This window comes from Stylophora pistillata, chromosome 6 (genome assembly GCF_964205215.1).
Source record: "Stylophora pistillata chromosome 6, jaStyPist1.2, whole genome shotgun sequence".
In the NCBI taxonomy this organism is placed as follows: domain Eukaryota; kingdom Metazoa; phylum Cnidaria; class Anthozoa; order Scleractinia; family Pocilloporidae; genus Stylophora; species Stylophora pistillata.
In genome coordinates this window covers 14,689,179-14,704,855 of record NC_142524.1, presented here as the reverse complement: position 1 = coordinate 14,704,855, position 15,677 = coordinate 14,689,179, and the positions used below count along the sequence as shown (strand labels likewise).

General features: G+C 38.1%; 1 protein-coding gene and 1 pseudogene across 2 annotated transcripts; one reads left to right on the top strand and one right to left on the bottom strand.

The window, feature by feature from the left end:
- The first annotated feature begins 561 nt into the window (after positions 1-561).
- Positions 562-5,870, top strand: LOC111340695 (uncharacterized; annotated as a pseudogene). The gene is made up of 4 exons (XR_016002448.1): positions 562-1,973; positions 2,750-2,856; positions 3,854-3,962; positions 4,707-5,870. The product of XR_016002448.1 is annotated as an uncharacterized LOC111340695 (transcript).
- Positions 5,871-5,930: 60 nt separating this feature from the next.
- LOC111340693 (uncharacterized) lies at positions 5,931-15,323 on the bottom strand. The gene is made up of 7 exons (XM_022947579.2): positions 14,880-15,323; positions 13,629-13,720; positions 13,235-13,267; positions 10,285-10,347; positions 10,008-10,115; positions 9,726-9,905; positions 5,931-8,565 (listed from the first exon to the last, which is right to left on the bottom strand). The coding sequence occupies exons 1-7, from the start codon at positions 15,241-15,243 to the stop codon at positions 8,395-8,397; spliced, it is 1,011 nt and encodes a 336-aa protein (XP_022803314.1). The 5' UTR covers positions 15,244-15,323; the 3' UTR covers positions 5,931-8,394.
- Positions 15,324-15,677: the final 354 nt, after the last annotated feature.

Here is a 15,677-nt window from a genome sequence, read left to right as displayed (position 1 = left end):
CAATAGCTCAGCACGAGCGTTTTAAACCTTTGTTCATTTCTAAGTTGTCCCGTGCAAAACAGCAACGCAAAATCTCCATTATTTGCGTGGTTTGATAACAGAACCGTACGAAAGCCAAATAGTTGCCCTTCAAGTTCATCAAAACAAATCCCACAAAAGTTGGGTTGTCGAGCAACCAGCCCAGCGAAAATCTCAAATTGACCGCCATTTCAACGTCGTTAGAATGCGCGTCCATTAAAACCTGTGCAGTCAAAAGTTCGTTACGACGCGGTCAGCCTGGACACTAGCAAAATTAGGCCCAACGGGTAACCTCACGATATGAATGATTTAGTCAGAAATAAATACCAACCCACAAGTGGAGGGAATATTTTGCTAAATGGCTGGCTGTTTTGCTAAACATTGGCCACAGTTGACAATAGCCATTTAGCAAAATATTCACTCCACGTGTGGGTTGGTATTTAATTCTGACTGAATCATTCATATCGTGGGGCTACCCGTTGGGCCTAATTTTGCTAGTGTCCAGGCTGACCGCGTCGTAACGAACTTTTGACTGCACAGGTTTTGATGGACACGTATGCTAACGACGTTGAAATGGCGGTCAATTTGAGATTTTTGCTGGGCTGGTTGCTCGACAACCCAACTTTTGTGGGATTTGTTTTGATGAACTTGAAGGGCAACTATTTGGCTTTCGTGCTGCCAAGTGTCGATTCAATGGGAAGTATTTAAGTGTGTTTTTCGAGCGATTTTGGCGAGCTTGTGTGAGACAGAGGTTTCCTACCTTCCCTTTTACTTGGTAGTGGTAGGACGTTGAGCTGAAACACAGCAAAACGACCTCAAATTGCGACAAGAACAGCACAGACTACTCTGTATGAAGGTGAGACTTTATTTCTTTTATTATTTCACACAACTTTATATTTACGGAGCTCAAAAGCAAGTCCAACTAAACCACTATACAAGCTCTATAATAATCCACTGTGAAAGAGCCTGTGACAGAGCCTGTGACAGAGCCTGGGCCGCCTATGGAGCACATGCATGTGTAAAAAGTGTTTGCTTTGATAGCAAGATACATGTAAAATTCAATCTTGAGCGAGAGTTGACAGAAGAAAATAGCAGAAAATTCTTTAGACAATATACTTACTCACATTTACAAGTGGTGATCGAAGTTGCAAGAATGCTTTATACTGATTAAGGATTTGCACAGAAATTTGGATTTCACAGATTCTACACTGACTACGTGTAAACTGTACGACCTGAATGACCGAGCAAACAAATCAAGCTTGCATTTAAAATTCAAGTTACAGACATGAAATGCTTTGAGCATATTTTAGGTCAAGTTTAAAATATCAGTGATAATCCAGTTTGTTTATAGCTACTGCTGTTCCTATTTATACATGTAGTTGTTTTGACACTTTCAGAAAACTGAAAGCATGCTTCCCACCTCACCCAAATAACTTTCCTTTGATTGTTTGTAAACTGCTGATGCAGTCTGGCCAAAGTCCCCCGAAAAGTGTTTTGATGCGCATTTGATCATATCCACATGTTAATTTGCACAATATAAATATTAAATTATTATTATTATTATTATTAAAAGCTAGTAAATATAAGAATTAAAATATAACTTGCTCATTGAAGCGTTTTAACAATATGAAAAGTAATACTAATCAACGTTTTGTTGTGTCCAACATCATTCTGAAGTTTGAGATTGTTTATGTTAAATGTCAAGTTGTCATGGTAATTGAAATTAAAGTGTATAGATACATCAAGCAAACTGGAATGTATACGAACTGTTAATATACAAATCGCTAGTGGAAATTAGTGAGAGAGTTGTCCAGTATATTCTTTTGTAATATTTCATTTCGCTTGAGACTAAATTTTATCTTACTGTAAAAGCAAACTCTTCAAATAAGTTTTCACTGATGAAAGAGAATGGTCAACTGCTCGCCTGAGTTTTATTCCAGTCACCTATCAATGAGGTAATGTACATGTAATCATGGTGTGTAATAAATCCCTTATTATAACCTTGATTGCTTCGAAGAAGTTATATTAGCCCTTAGTCTTTGTCCAACAGACTGAGGCAGATTTTATTGTCCCAGTACAACCTTCCCATACATTGTCCCGGGAGGCGGTTCAGCCAACCGCCTCCCAGTTAGCTCAATGTATAGAGCGCTGGACTGTTGTGCGGGAGGTCGAGGGTTTGAGCTCCAGCCGGACCAACACTCAGGGTCTTAAAATAATTGAGAAGAATATGCTACCTTTCTATAACATCAAGAAATGATTAAATATTCTAGTCTTCTCGGATAGGGACCAATAAATGGAGGTCCCGTCTCCTGCAGGGTTAGGGGCAGGAGACGCTAATTTCCCCCGCACGAGATTACTGTGTGATGGATGTCCTCCTGTAGGGTGGGATGAGTGGGTAACAGGACCCTGTTGATACCATTGTTTACTACACTGAAGGGGCTATCTTGTATAAAAATAGATAAATATCTTGTACAAATATAGATGTCTACTTCTACTTCCAATGAGATATATTCCAGTAAAAACCTTATTGTATTACAATCAGGAGCTTAATTAAGGACTAGGCACAGGGCAAATTGACTGCCTGTGAGCCTGAATTTGCTTAGCTGTTTTTTCTAAACCTGGGCTTTGTTGAAAACATGTCCACCCATATGCTTGGGTGAGCCCTTTTTACAGTATGCCCCCCTGCTACAGATCTTAATTAACCCCCTGTGCAATGTTTCTTTTCCCACAGATTTTCATCAGAGAGAAATCAAAATTTCACTAAGACAGTGATTGAGGCAGTGGTGGTTGATTACTGTGGAGTTGATAAGTGTCCCTGGTCCACAGCTGAATTAAGAAGTATGTGCCAGGAACTGAATGTAGCTCAAAGAAACACATCTACACACTTGTCAGGCTGTTCACCAGCTTTTGATAGATATTGCCTTCAATTATTCCACCAGAAATGAGAAACAGTGATACAGTCGACTCCCAATAACTTGAACCTTCAGAGAAAATGCAAAAAGGTTCGCGTTATTGGGAGTTTGAGTTATCAGGAGAATAAACAACATATTCATTTTATACTGATGACAAAATCTGAGTGTTGAGTGATCACATCTGCACAAATTAACATTTGGCTCTTATACATGTACACTGCAGAAGTCCATCTTATTTTTCAAACTAAATTATTGTTCTTGAGTTTTGGCTTCACACCTCTAACTTTTAAGCCCTCTGTTTCTATCTCAATCTGTCTTTATACATGTATTTAAGCCTCTACCCCTAACAACTATTTATGAAATTACATACATAAGGGTCTTAAATCTTCATTAGATGCACCTTATAATGGTATGAATATGAATATAGTTTATATCTGACCACTTGCAGCCCAGAGGCTGAATTACAGGTGCAGTGTAAGGTTGAGAACAGACGTCAGCATATCAGGCGCCTCTGGCACCCGCTCCAGTCTATCAATCTCACCTTCCCACCCATACCACCCCAGGGGAGGACATCCATCACACAGTAATCTTGTGTGTGGGAAATTAACGTCTCCTACCCCAACCCTGCAGGAGATGGGACCTCCATTTATTCGTCCCTATCCGAGAAGACTAGAATATCTAACCATTTCTTGATGTTATAGAAAGGTAGCAAATTCTTCTCAAATATTTTAAGACCTTGAGTGTTGGTCCGGCCGGGGCTCGAACCCTCGACCTTCCGCACAACAGTCCAGCGCTCTATCCATTGAGCTAACTGGGAGGCGGTATGTTACAGTATTCTGAATGAGTAAAGAAAGTAAAGGTGTTACCATTATTAAATGACTGAATCAGTGCTGTTGTATTAAAATTATCATTTCTCTGGATAGGTGCTGCTGCAACCTATTGTAAGAGTTTACATGATTCTTCTACAAGAGCTAAAAAGGGAAGTTAGAGAGACATGGCACCCTCTATAGGAGACAAGGGAGAATGCGAAATGTAAGTTTTTGCTATTATTATCAATAACACCGAAATATTGTTGTGTGAACATAGTATGTTGTGGTTCAATTTGATCCTTGGTTCAAATTTTATTCTCCCTTGATATTGGGTATGGTAACATATTATTGAAACAATTAGAAAAATAAAAATGAACTAAGGATAAAATTTAACCAAAACAAATACACAGTTTACTTTAATTTTAACTTTAGCTAAATGGCACATCTTTTACATGTACCAAAATATAATTCAAAACAGTGACTTATGTGTGGAGTGTTACTCTCTTTTTTAACAAAAGACAACAGGAACGCAAAAATTCAATATTGTGTCTGGAATTGGATTCCCCAACAGGAGGGTGCAACTAGTATCACATGACGATAGCATGGGCTCAGGCCAAGTGGTTTTTCAAAGTTGAGTGCTGACCAGTTAACAGATTTTCATTGGACCGTGGGCTCAAGTATTGTCAAAGTTTATTAGAACAAGACAAAAATGAGGAACTCTGCTTTTACCCTTGGCTAAATCTGTATATTGTATTTAAATGCAAATTTATTAACATTTCTTTTAATTTGGTCTGAGTTTTCTTGTTTGTGGGTGTGAGACAATTGTAACAGTGAATTGTTACTGTGTGAAATGATGGGATGAGAAAATCTTTTTATGCGGAATAAGTATATCAATATACAAATGCAATCATGCTTTATTTATTTTTTTTTTATCTTAAAGCCATGTTTTTTTTTATTATTTGCCCAGAAAATTCAAAGGAGACTTTCTTCTTTGAAAGCCATGCCATGGTCTGTAGAAAAGAAAAAGGAAATAGAGAAGGCAGCTGGCAGCATGGAGTAAACAAGTTCAGATGAATCTGACTGGTCAGATGATGAGAATGGAGAATCACGACTTTCTGGCTTTCTGGTTAAAAGGTTGCCGTGAGAGCGGACTTGTTTAAAAAATGTGAAGAAAACCCTTGATGAAGCCTACCTGGGTAGGCTAGACAAACGAGTAAGACAAAATCTTGCCATCCGAAAGGTCCATCGCCGGCCATCAAAACGTGATCCGCCCACTGAACACCTACAGTGGGCAGTAAGAGAGCTTCCAACCACCACACCTGCAACACCTTCTACCATTGCCAGTCCTGCAATGGCTTCTTCTGGAAGTTCACCCTGCACTAGACCTTCAACCCCCCTAGATCCAGACCAACACATCCCTCCACTAGAACAGACCAACACCACCCTCCAATGGAACCAGACCAACGCCACCCTCCACTGGAATCAGACCAACAACTTCCACTGGTGCCAGACCAACACCACCAAGACCTTCCACTGGTACCTGCAGTCCTAGTACAACACATTCTACTGAAACCAGGCCTGCTGCTCCCTCCACCGGCTCTACATTTACAACTGCAACACCTCTCAGAAGCCGGACTGTGACACCTTTACAGAGCGCCAGGCCTGCAATGCGTAGTAAAAGGCCCCTATAAAAAATGCAGCATCTTTCCTCCAACAAAAAGGAGTAAAAAAAGAACACGTGACAACAGTCACTTGAATATTGACTGAAGTGAAAAACACAAATGCATATTGTACATAAACTTTGATCACTTTTCTTGGTTCCAGTTCAGATTTAGAAGCCATGTTATGGACAACAAACATTAGAGTGTTTGCTGTAAATATTTGGATAAATTTTAAACTTTGTTTTTATGTTTACAGTTGTTTGAAACTTTGTGACCTTTCCTGCTGAATATAAAATTCTGAAATTGCTTTCACACGTTTTTAATTAAAAATTAGAAAACTTTCATAATTCCCAGATCTTGAATTGAATAGTGATGACATTTTTATTATGAAGTTTCTGTACATTAGTTACGGATGTATCATAAATACGTTGAGCAATAAAAAGAGCTGACACCGCTTTGTAACAAAGTAAGTGTTGTTAATGAATTTGAGGAAAGCTTTTTGCCTGACAAGACAAAAAGATATATGAAGTGTTTGATATCTTAATTACTCGCTCCCTTTTTAGACGAAAAGCTCATTACAATTATTCCGTTTCTTCATGAAATGTTAGAGCTCACTCAAGACTAATTTTCTAGCTTCTGTGCATCAACAGCAGGCTAAAATCGAGTTTGGGAGCCTGATACAGCTGAACTTTATGTCAAAGAAAATGCTCTTTAAAGAAGCGTAAATTTACCTTAACAGAACCATTAAACTGCCTCTAAGCTGTTGTTTAAAAGCGGCTTTACGTCACAATTCCGCCAACTTTATGCTAAAGAAAATGCTCTGTAAGGAAGCGTAAATTTACTTTTACAGAACCATTAAACTGCCTTTACGCTGTTGTTTAAAAGCGGCTTTACGTCACAATTCCGCCAACTTCACGTCAATCGTTTTAGTGTTCATTTACGCACCTTTACGCCATTGATTAAAGGTAGCGTAAACGTTGACTTTACGGTTCGTTTACGTGAGCGTAAGGTCGCGTAAATCCAAACTTACGTTGCATTTACGTCGCGTTCAAGCCGACGTAAATTTGCCTTTTCGTGCTGTGAGCTCGACGGCAACTTATCTAAGCTCCCATTCGGAACTCGGCTAATTGCTCATCACATACGTTGCTGAAGTTGAGCAGCGGCGTTGTTTGTGGCGATAAAATTAACACACTCATCTAATCACAAGTTCTAATTAAAGACATAAATTCATTTCTTAATCGAGATCTTCCTTGGCGTTTTCGTCTGACTGTTTAAGGTCTATAATAGGATTAGAACTTTACAAGGCATTCGCCAAGCATTCTTAAGGGTAAACATTTAAGCGCAGAAAGAAGAACCTCTTGGAATGTAAACTTGTCGATATTTCCCTTCGCTCTCGATCGCTTTGTACATGTATCCCCAGGGGATACTGAGTACTACATCTGGAAAATTAATGAATACTTTGGATGAGAACTATCAGATAAAGGACTAATTGAAATTCTTAATAAAGGACGGTTAAAATCTTTAACTTTAGTTTTTTTTAGCCATTTCCGCGCTATGTCATACCGTTGCCCAAAATTAGTAATTTATCGCCGTAAGGAGGAAACACTCCGAGGGGTGATAAAATTGAATTTAAGCAAGCTTAACAGAGAAAGGAATCAATTTCACAAAAATCTTTTTCTCACATACTAGTAGCGCGAGTTTGATTTGAAATCACGCGTATGATTTCAGACCAAAATTGCACGACACGAGGCTCAATTACCACTTTATTACATCCATTTTGAAATCGCCCAAATACAGGACCTGGTCAATTCAAATATTTTACTGATGCAGAACTGAGCCGGTTTTTAGATAAAAGTGGAACCAGAAATGCTTTTACATCTAGTTTTGTATGCAAAACAGAAAGACTTTGACATCATGTGTCAAAAACTCAGTCAAACGTAAAATGATGCGATTTAGAGCAAAACGATGGTGCGATTTGTGAATAAATCGCACCAAATAGAGCCAATCAGATTACAGGAACCACTAGTGATTTCAAAATTGATGTAATAAACTAGTGAAAGTAAACGCGCAAAAACAGATACAACATTTACAGTTGATATCATCGCTATCTTAAATGACTTCCCACAAGACATTTTAACTTTTGTCTTTCTCTTGCATCCTTTAATCACAATTCTCTGCCCTTTTGCTTACAAACTTTCACGGCTTTGTTCATTTGAGGACGTTTCGTTCATGCTTAATCAGCAGATCCGATTAAGCATGAATTATAACTTTATTCTGTTTTCCGCGACATTTTTCTGATTAATCCTTACTTTTTCTCCTATAGCAACACAATATTCCATTATGAAAGCGTTCCATCCGCTTACCTTGGGCAAAATGATGAAGAAAAATTCTGTTTTTTTAATTTTACCTGACGCAATTGTGACCCTCACATGCTTTATTTGAATGATCATTCCCATCCAGTACTACGTAGAGAAGCACGCTGTTTTGGAATTTTCAAAAATATATCTTTCAGAGACTGACTAAGTAGAAGAGATAGCATTTCAGACAAGAGCAGAAACATGGTTGACTCAAGATAGTTCGTTACACACTGTATTTTTTTCTCTGTCATTTTACGTTTATTTGGATAATCAGTTATTTTTAGAGAGGACTGCATCAGCTAAGCGAAACGCGAAAATGGATTTAAACAACTGGCGTCTACTTCAATATATCTCCTTCTATTTTGCCCAAAGCGGCGATTTTCTAATTCAACAAGACAGCGTGCTTGTAATTACCACTTGAATATCGTTAATCAACTATAGATTCAACGATTATTTTGCCGCACGAGGGTCATGATCAGTTTCGACTTTTCTGCGCATCGAGACGTCACATCAGCTATGACTACAAATTACTGACTATGGCAAATTATTTACACAAAGCAAGTAGATTCCTACTTTGACTTTATAATCATTGTCTGACGCCCTTTTTTCACGATTAGCAGCGAATGCTCATGGCTATTTAAGTTGGGCATTCCCAGTAGTGCATGAAGCAATAAATTTTTGCATCTCCACTCCTTAAAGTTTCTTTGCAACTGCATTGGTAGCTTATACTGTATTTAGATTCAGTGCTTGTCAACTGCACAAATTTTGCATCATTACTGTCACAGCTAACACCAAGGAACTTTTTACCCTGCAAAGAAGAGAACAATCTATTTACGTTTCAGTTGCGACAAACGCTTTCATACATCTTGAATTCATTACCTAGGCACTTCGAAGGGTGCCTGAGTTCTCGATAGTCGCCATTGCTGTTGTGGATTTAAAGAACACAGAGTTTCATTCTGTCTGATTTTTTCCTCTAAACGTCCATTCTTGGTTTAGCTAATGCTGTATACCGTATTCCTCGAGTGAGCGCCCGGACGCTTATTCAAAATTTCGGACACTAGGGGGCCTAATCAAGGGTTGGGGGGGGGGGGGGGGGTTCTTATCAAGTATTCCTTTCAACGACCTGTAACTGTATTTTAGCTAAATCTGTAATAGAAAAACAGGAATGACAACATTATCCACGTATACGTAAAGTTAATATTTTTCGTTTGTTTAAGTAAAGGGTAAAGACTTATTTTCTTGAAATATGACAGGGAATAAGCCAAGAAGTCATTGTATGACGACAATGCAATTGGAACTTACAAAGTGAAGCATGTGCATGGCTCATACAGTTTCAAGGTTGCTGGCCACATTTCGATTGATAATGATTGTTATCATTCTTATTCATATGTTTTCTTTAAATTCATCCAAGTAACTTTATGATCGCAGAAACGGTCTAACTGAGCCTGGGAAGTTAACGGCATTTACCAAGAGTGCAGCAATACGACAAGCAATTGAAAAAAAAAATCGATAACGCACATAAGGAAACTTTGCTAGCACATGCAGATAAAAATAAGTGAAAGTGAGTTAACGGAAAGGAAACCATTTTCCTGTACTAACTCCGCTGTGGTTGAAGGTTAAAAAGTTAGAAATAAATTGGCGACAGAAACAGGTATTTTTTGTATCCCTTCTAATTTGAGAAAGTTAGATTCGGGGGGGGGGGGAAGGGCAGCCCTTATTTGATATTTTGGCTGAGGGGGTGAGCGGTTATTTGGGGGAGGGCACTTATTCGAGAGTAGGTGCTTATTGTAGCGTAGGCGCTTATTCGAGGAAATACGGTACTTTCATTTTGTCATGTATCTATCTTCTGCACAAATAACTTTCCAATTTTCTGATTTGACCTCTCCACAAAGGGCACATTTATCCGAGCCCAGGGTGGTTAATTATATATATCAATTAAAATATGCAAATATACATGGTGTGACTTACCTTTGGTTCAGATTTTTGCACGACTTGATTTGCATAGGATGATGGGTTTTGACCAACGCTGGCTAGGTGCTTGTAAGAACAAAGTGTCCAATTGCTGAATCCAGGTCGCCCTGGAAGACCGTTTGTGCCATTGAATCCACGTGGTCCTTTTGGTCCTGGATCTTTGCTTACTTTTATTACCTGAAGCAAAGGAAAATTTTACAATGTTTGTTATCTCTATGGGCATACAATACACACACACTTGTTTTGCATGTCCCATTATTTTCACGTCACTCAACTTACCATTTGCTGTAAACTGGACATGTATTGCTGAACGTCTTTCAGCTTTTCATTGAGGGTAGCATTCATTGATTTTACAATCTCAATGTCGAGCTTTGCCTCATCCTGTTTCTATGGGCGGAAAATAGTAAGAGGAAAATGAGTGAACTTAAGAGTAAACCTAAGAAACAACACCATTCTGTCATCTTTCTATGTAAATAAATGATTGTGTAAGCGCGAGAAATCTCCATGCTCTGAAAAATGGCCTATTTTCTCCTATCAACTGATGTCTGTTATGTACCTGGACGTTATCTGAGATATTACCCCTGTCCGAGCTTGAAATCTTCTCCTCCATTTCACTTATCTGCAATTACATAATGAAAATCTTGTTTTTCTATTTTCATTTTTTAGCTAGCATACCCATGTAAGCGATAAAAAATGGAAAAAGGTCGTACTATTTTTAATTACAATCGTGCGGAAAGGCTTTTGTAGACGTTATTTAATTCCAATAACATAACAACTATGAAAATGACTGTGACCTATCTTCTGAATTGATCGTGTTTACATAACATACTATCTTCTGAATTAATTTGAATCTATCAACAAGGTTGAAATGCTAAATTGGCCACCGTTACGGTTATAAAAGCTGACGTTTCGAGCGTTAGCCCTTCGTCGGAGCCGCGAATGAATTGATCGCGTTTACATAACATACATGACCTACGAATTAAGAAATGAATGTAAGAGCGATCTTCTTGTCCAAGTAATGAAAACTACTTAAGCAGTGATAAAAAATAAGGCCTAAAAAATAAATGAACCCATGACCTCTTCGATACCGATGCCGTGCTTTACCAAATGAGCTAACAAGCTAATTTTGTTGGTTCGTAATAAACCTGTGAAGTGATGAGTAAATGACTGTGAATATCTGCGATATATGTCAGCAACGGATCAAGAAGTGAACATGAGAGCGATCTCAATAATGATAATGGCAGTAGTGAAGGTAGTGATAGTTATGATAATGATGGTGATATAATTTTCCAACCAAACAGAGCAAAACGTTTTGAGCAGATTTTAGGTGAACATGTCAACCATGATTTATACACCCGTTTTCAAAAACGTTGCAATTTGAAAATACAGGAGTATATATTAAAAATCATGTATATATCCTTTCTTTTCTCGTCAAAAAGTTTCTCTTTTTGATGAGAAAAGAAAAGATATGTATTTGATATATATTTTCAAAATTTATATATATTTCCCAATTTGTTCAAACGTTTTTGAACACGGGTGTAGATAAATACAAATATAGTTTATGTCTATATATATGCGTTATTAACCAAGCGTGAGGTCAAGATGGCTGGATATTGGTCGAGTTCTTTTTTGCATTTTCATGGACCGATACGAAGTGGAGGTCCATAAAAATGCGAAAAAAGAACCAGGCCATCTTCACCGAACAAGCTTGGCTAATAAAGGATTTATCATATAGCAAATGACTTGTTTACTTCGAGGGCCTGGAAGAAAGCCAATTGTGTAACACAACAAACTCACGAGAGTCATTTCCGTTTTCTTTGTTTTTACTATATCTTATCGCCACTTACTGCGTTTTCATCGCTGAAATTGTCCAAAAATTTCAAAATTCGAATTCTATTTTTTTCATCCGCGGGATCAATGCAGGCAATCCCGAGCGGGAAAGATGGGCCCATCTTACCTGCTCGGCGGGTAGCCTATCAGAACACAGGATTCGCTTCATCTTGCCCACGGGCGCTGCGAGCGATGTAGTAAATATATATATATATCTATTGAACTTTAAAGTTTTTAAGTTTACCGCGCATTATGCAAATTTTCCTAGTATATAAACGATAGTCACATGAATATTCTTTCATTAAACCCCTGAAGAGTGAAGCGATTCACGAAACAGGCTTGTCGGGAAATGTAGTTACGACCTTTTTTCCTCCCACAATATTTATATATCTATATATATATATATATACATATATATATATTGCATTTTGTAAAAGCATAGTTTTCATGTAGTGTTTCTCTATAATACCCGTTGCATAGATATTATGATACAAAATTATTTTGAAATCATGTATCATAAAACCTTTTGCTTTTGATATTTGTGGCTACAATACTCAAGACCGGTTACGTAATTTTTCCGAACTTAGCTGTGCACAATACACTTTGTGTGATTGGTCAGTATTCTCTTCAGACCTGTGTTTTATCGGGCCATGAAGTCACTGTTTGCCAAGCTTTCTTAGTTCTGTTAGTTTTTGCAAGGCCACCGAGTAAACTCTTGTTGAAGCTGACGGGATGCGAAAAATTTTGGTAAAGGAATATCGATTTGCGAGTTGAATAGCTAAGAGGCAGTTAAACTTCCCAGTAACGCTAGGGAATGTTGTCTTGCGACTTCTCTCCTCTTAGTCCATCACTATTCAGAGAGTCCAGATTTTCTTGAGGTAAGAATTTTCAAAGCCATCAAAATAGGAAAAAAAGTCACGAGGAAAAAAAAACATAAGTGTACTTCAGGTTTGCAAACATTCTGTAAGTGTTACTCCATTATTGCAGAGGCAGAATACTACTCTGACCACAAAAATTTTTGGTTTCCTTGTTCATATTTAAGTACTCTTGAGCACTAAATGATGACCTTCATGTTGCATACCACTTTGTTTCTTCAGTTTTCTGATATCATTTCATTCATTCAGTTCTTGTGGTGGGTCGTTTATTTTCTTTCGGGCGCTTTGACTGGTAAGTCGTGCCTTTTGACGGGCTTATTGAGGATCAACGACTTGACGACGAATAGATGATAAATAAATTTTTCTCTCTGCTTAACGCTAGTTACAATCATGTCTAAAAAAGCTTGTTAATCACTCTGGGTGAAGCTCGTGATTTATAAGCTTTTCTCGTATTCTGCTGACTTTCCACTTGAGTTCATCACGTTAAAACCTGGGAAATTTTGTTCTAACATTTACACAATACTTATTCAAAGCTGACGTAGTGATGAAAATTATGATGAGAGATGGAAAAAGGTGATTATATTAGTGATCGAAGTTTGGCGATGTTTTTTACGACATGAAATACCGATATTAAATATTAAACAGTTTAAGTGTGCTGGGAAAGTGCATTTTAAGTTCGAGGACACTGACAAAGTTTTGTATCTCAAAACAGTGGGAACAAGATAATCTTCGCAGAAAAAAAAGCAACAATCACACTGAGGCAGTTTAGCTCAAATTCAAGGTTTATGTAACCATACTTACCTTTGATTTCAGCCTCTTGAGTTCCTCGGCATACTAAAATAAAAGAGGTTCTCGTGATCAAATAAAATGCGACTCTCAGAATGAATAATTTGCAAAGAATGTTGTGCTGTGGTGTTTGTATTTCAGCTTTGATGTTCCCTGGATCAATATTTTTGATGCCAAATACTTTAAATTTCACCTAATTATCAAGATTATCCTTTTAGCTGGAAGGATGAACTAAGTACTTTTCTCCATGTAAGACAACGCATACATCGGTAAACATTCTTCGCCTGGAGGATACTGGATTTAACTGACATTTTGGCCGAGTAACGAATTGAAGCTTGTATCTCAAGAGTATATCATTGAATAAAAGTAAAAGTCATTAATAAAGCGCATGGTCGTCATAGCTACCCACCACTTTATCAGCAGCGCGTGATTGAATCATGGAGATGTTCTGCTTCATTGCCTTTAGTTCAGCTTCAAACTTCAATTGTGATAGCTTCGAGTCTAAAACGAATGCAGGTTGCGTTTATCATTGACTGAATAGTGAAATGATGAATCCAAAATAGCTGACAATCAAAATTAGGAATAGCATAAGTGAATGGCAAATGACATCCACGGAGTACTAACAATGTCGCTCTGAATAACAATGTTTCAGTTGTTGATGCATTTGTCTTGTCAAGATCGTTGGAGCGTGGGACAAAGAACTTCGGATACCGTGCTCCGAAACTCTACCACAGAGCCGCAGAGACTATACGTTGAGCTCCGCGTGACACGCGTCCTGCAGGTTATAGCACGTTCATGATGAACCTAATGACTTTTTCCTTTCATTTATTGCCGAGTTCAAAATTTGCCATCTTTCTCCTTATATTTTGCCACATAAACTTCAACATTGGCATTAACCTGATACTGGCCGACTCACCACTGAGATTTCTGTTACTCGTAAGGCGGAATCCGCGTAACCAAGTTCACGTGTAACATGCGTTCAGCAAATTGCGTGTCACGTGTCGGGAAATAAAATTCTACCTTGGGTAACCCTACCCTTATTAAGTCTCGCGGCTTCTTAATTTCCCGGAAAGTTAAAGAAAACAGCTTATGATCGTGCATATGTTTGAACAGTCATTTCTTTCCAGGATTCCATAGTTTTCTTTGTAATTGTTCGACTCGTTGATGATTAGTGGTTTGTTTTTTTCCTCATTACATTTGATGAAATGACTCCCACAGAGTTAATAATCATCATTTTAATGTATTTTACTGGGTTTGCCTTTGAATTGTTCGGTTGGCTTAGGAAGCTTTGTTTACCGGTCTCGCGTTTAATCTGCATGACATGCCTGGGCCGAACTAAATATTCATTGCAACTAAATATAAATTGCCACTAAATATCAATTATACACCTTTTGAAAAATTAAAACTTCCATAATCCCCATTGTTTAAATCATCATTTTCTCTCAGAGTCAATTCAGTCTTCATTAGATCAATATTTGCAAGGATAGAGGTTTTTTTTTTTAATCTGCAATGATAACCATTGTGAAGAGGAGGAAGCCCTATTATTCTCTTCTTTCGCACAAATTGGCTTGCTCACCATGCGAACAACTTAATTATCATGCAGTAAGCTATAGTGAAGTAAAATACGCTGAATTTGCAATTCTCCCGGTAGTCTGCTTACCTTGTAAAGGTCCGTCTTTGTTAGACGACACGGCCACATCATTTGTTCTATACATAATCAAGAATAAAGCCAATGCCAAAGTGGCAGCCGCTGTCAAAAAAGCAATGGTAACAACAGCGACCGAAATGCACAGAAGACGACGCACCACAGCAGCTTGTGAATGCAGGGCATAATTTAGAGCTTGAATGGAACTCTCTGTAGTTTCTGTGTGCCTCTCATGTCCACCCAAATGGACTTTATCAAAGCTCTTTGGCGTTGTTGTTATCGCGCAAACAACATCATCGTACGCTCCTGCTTTGGTATCCTTTTGGGCTGATTCCATTTCGAAATAAAAATTTTCTCTTCCACAAGACGATCTATCCATCTTAAGTAGCTAGGTAGCAATGCAATGTGTTTTTCGAATTACAGAAAGATTGTTGGTACTTTCGCACGTAACACTGAAACATAATATCGACTCAAGGCCTCACAACCCCCTGTAACAGATATCATTGACCTCTCAGAGACACTGGGAAATTGGCCAGCGGATGATGATCAGTACAAGAATATTACATTCTCCTTTTATTGGTCAGGATAATCGGGGCCGTTTCGAAAGCTTCAAAAGATGAGGATGTCTTCTACCATAAATATCCCTTGCATGAGAATCGAATATCTTCAAGCCAGGGTTACCTTTACAATAGATAGCAACTGCAGTACACCCTATTGCCAAGACAAAATTGTTTTCAGATATAAGTGATTGAAAGGCTCTATCTAAGGAGGTAAAGTACTGATATCCTTCTATTGTAGCTTCTTGATGAACAG

Coding starts and splice junctions, on each gene's coding strand:
- LOC111340693 (XM_022947579.2), bottom strand. CDS start 15,243: ATGGATAGATCGTCTTGTGGAAGAGAAAATTTTTATTTCGAAATGGAA. Junction 10,348..13,234: donor TCAAGAGGCTGAAATCAAAG/GTAAGTATGGTT, acceptor ATGTAATTGCAG/ATAAGTGAAATGGAGGAGAA. Junction 8,566..9,725: donor TGCAAAAATCTGAACCAAAG/GTAAGTCACACC, acceptor TCTTCTTTGCAG/GGTAAAAAGTTCCTTGGTGT.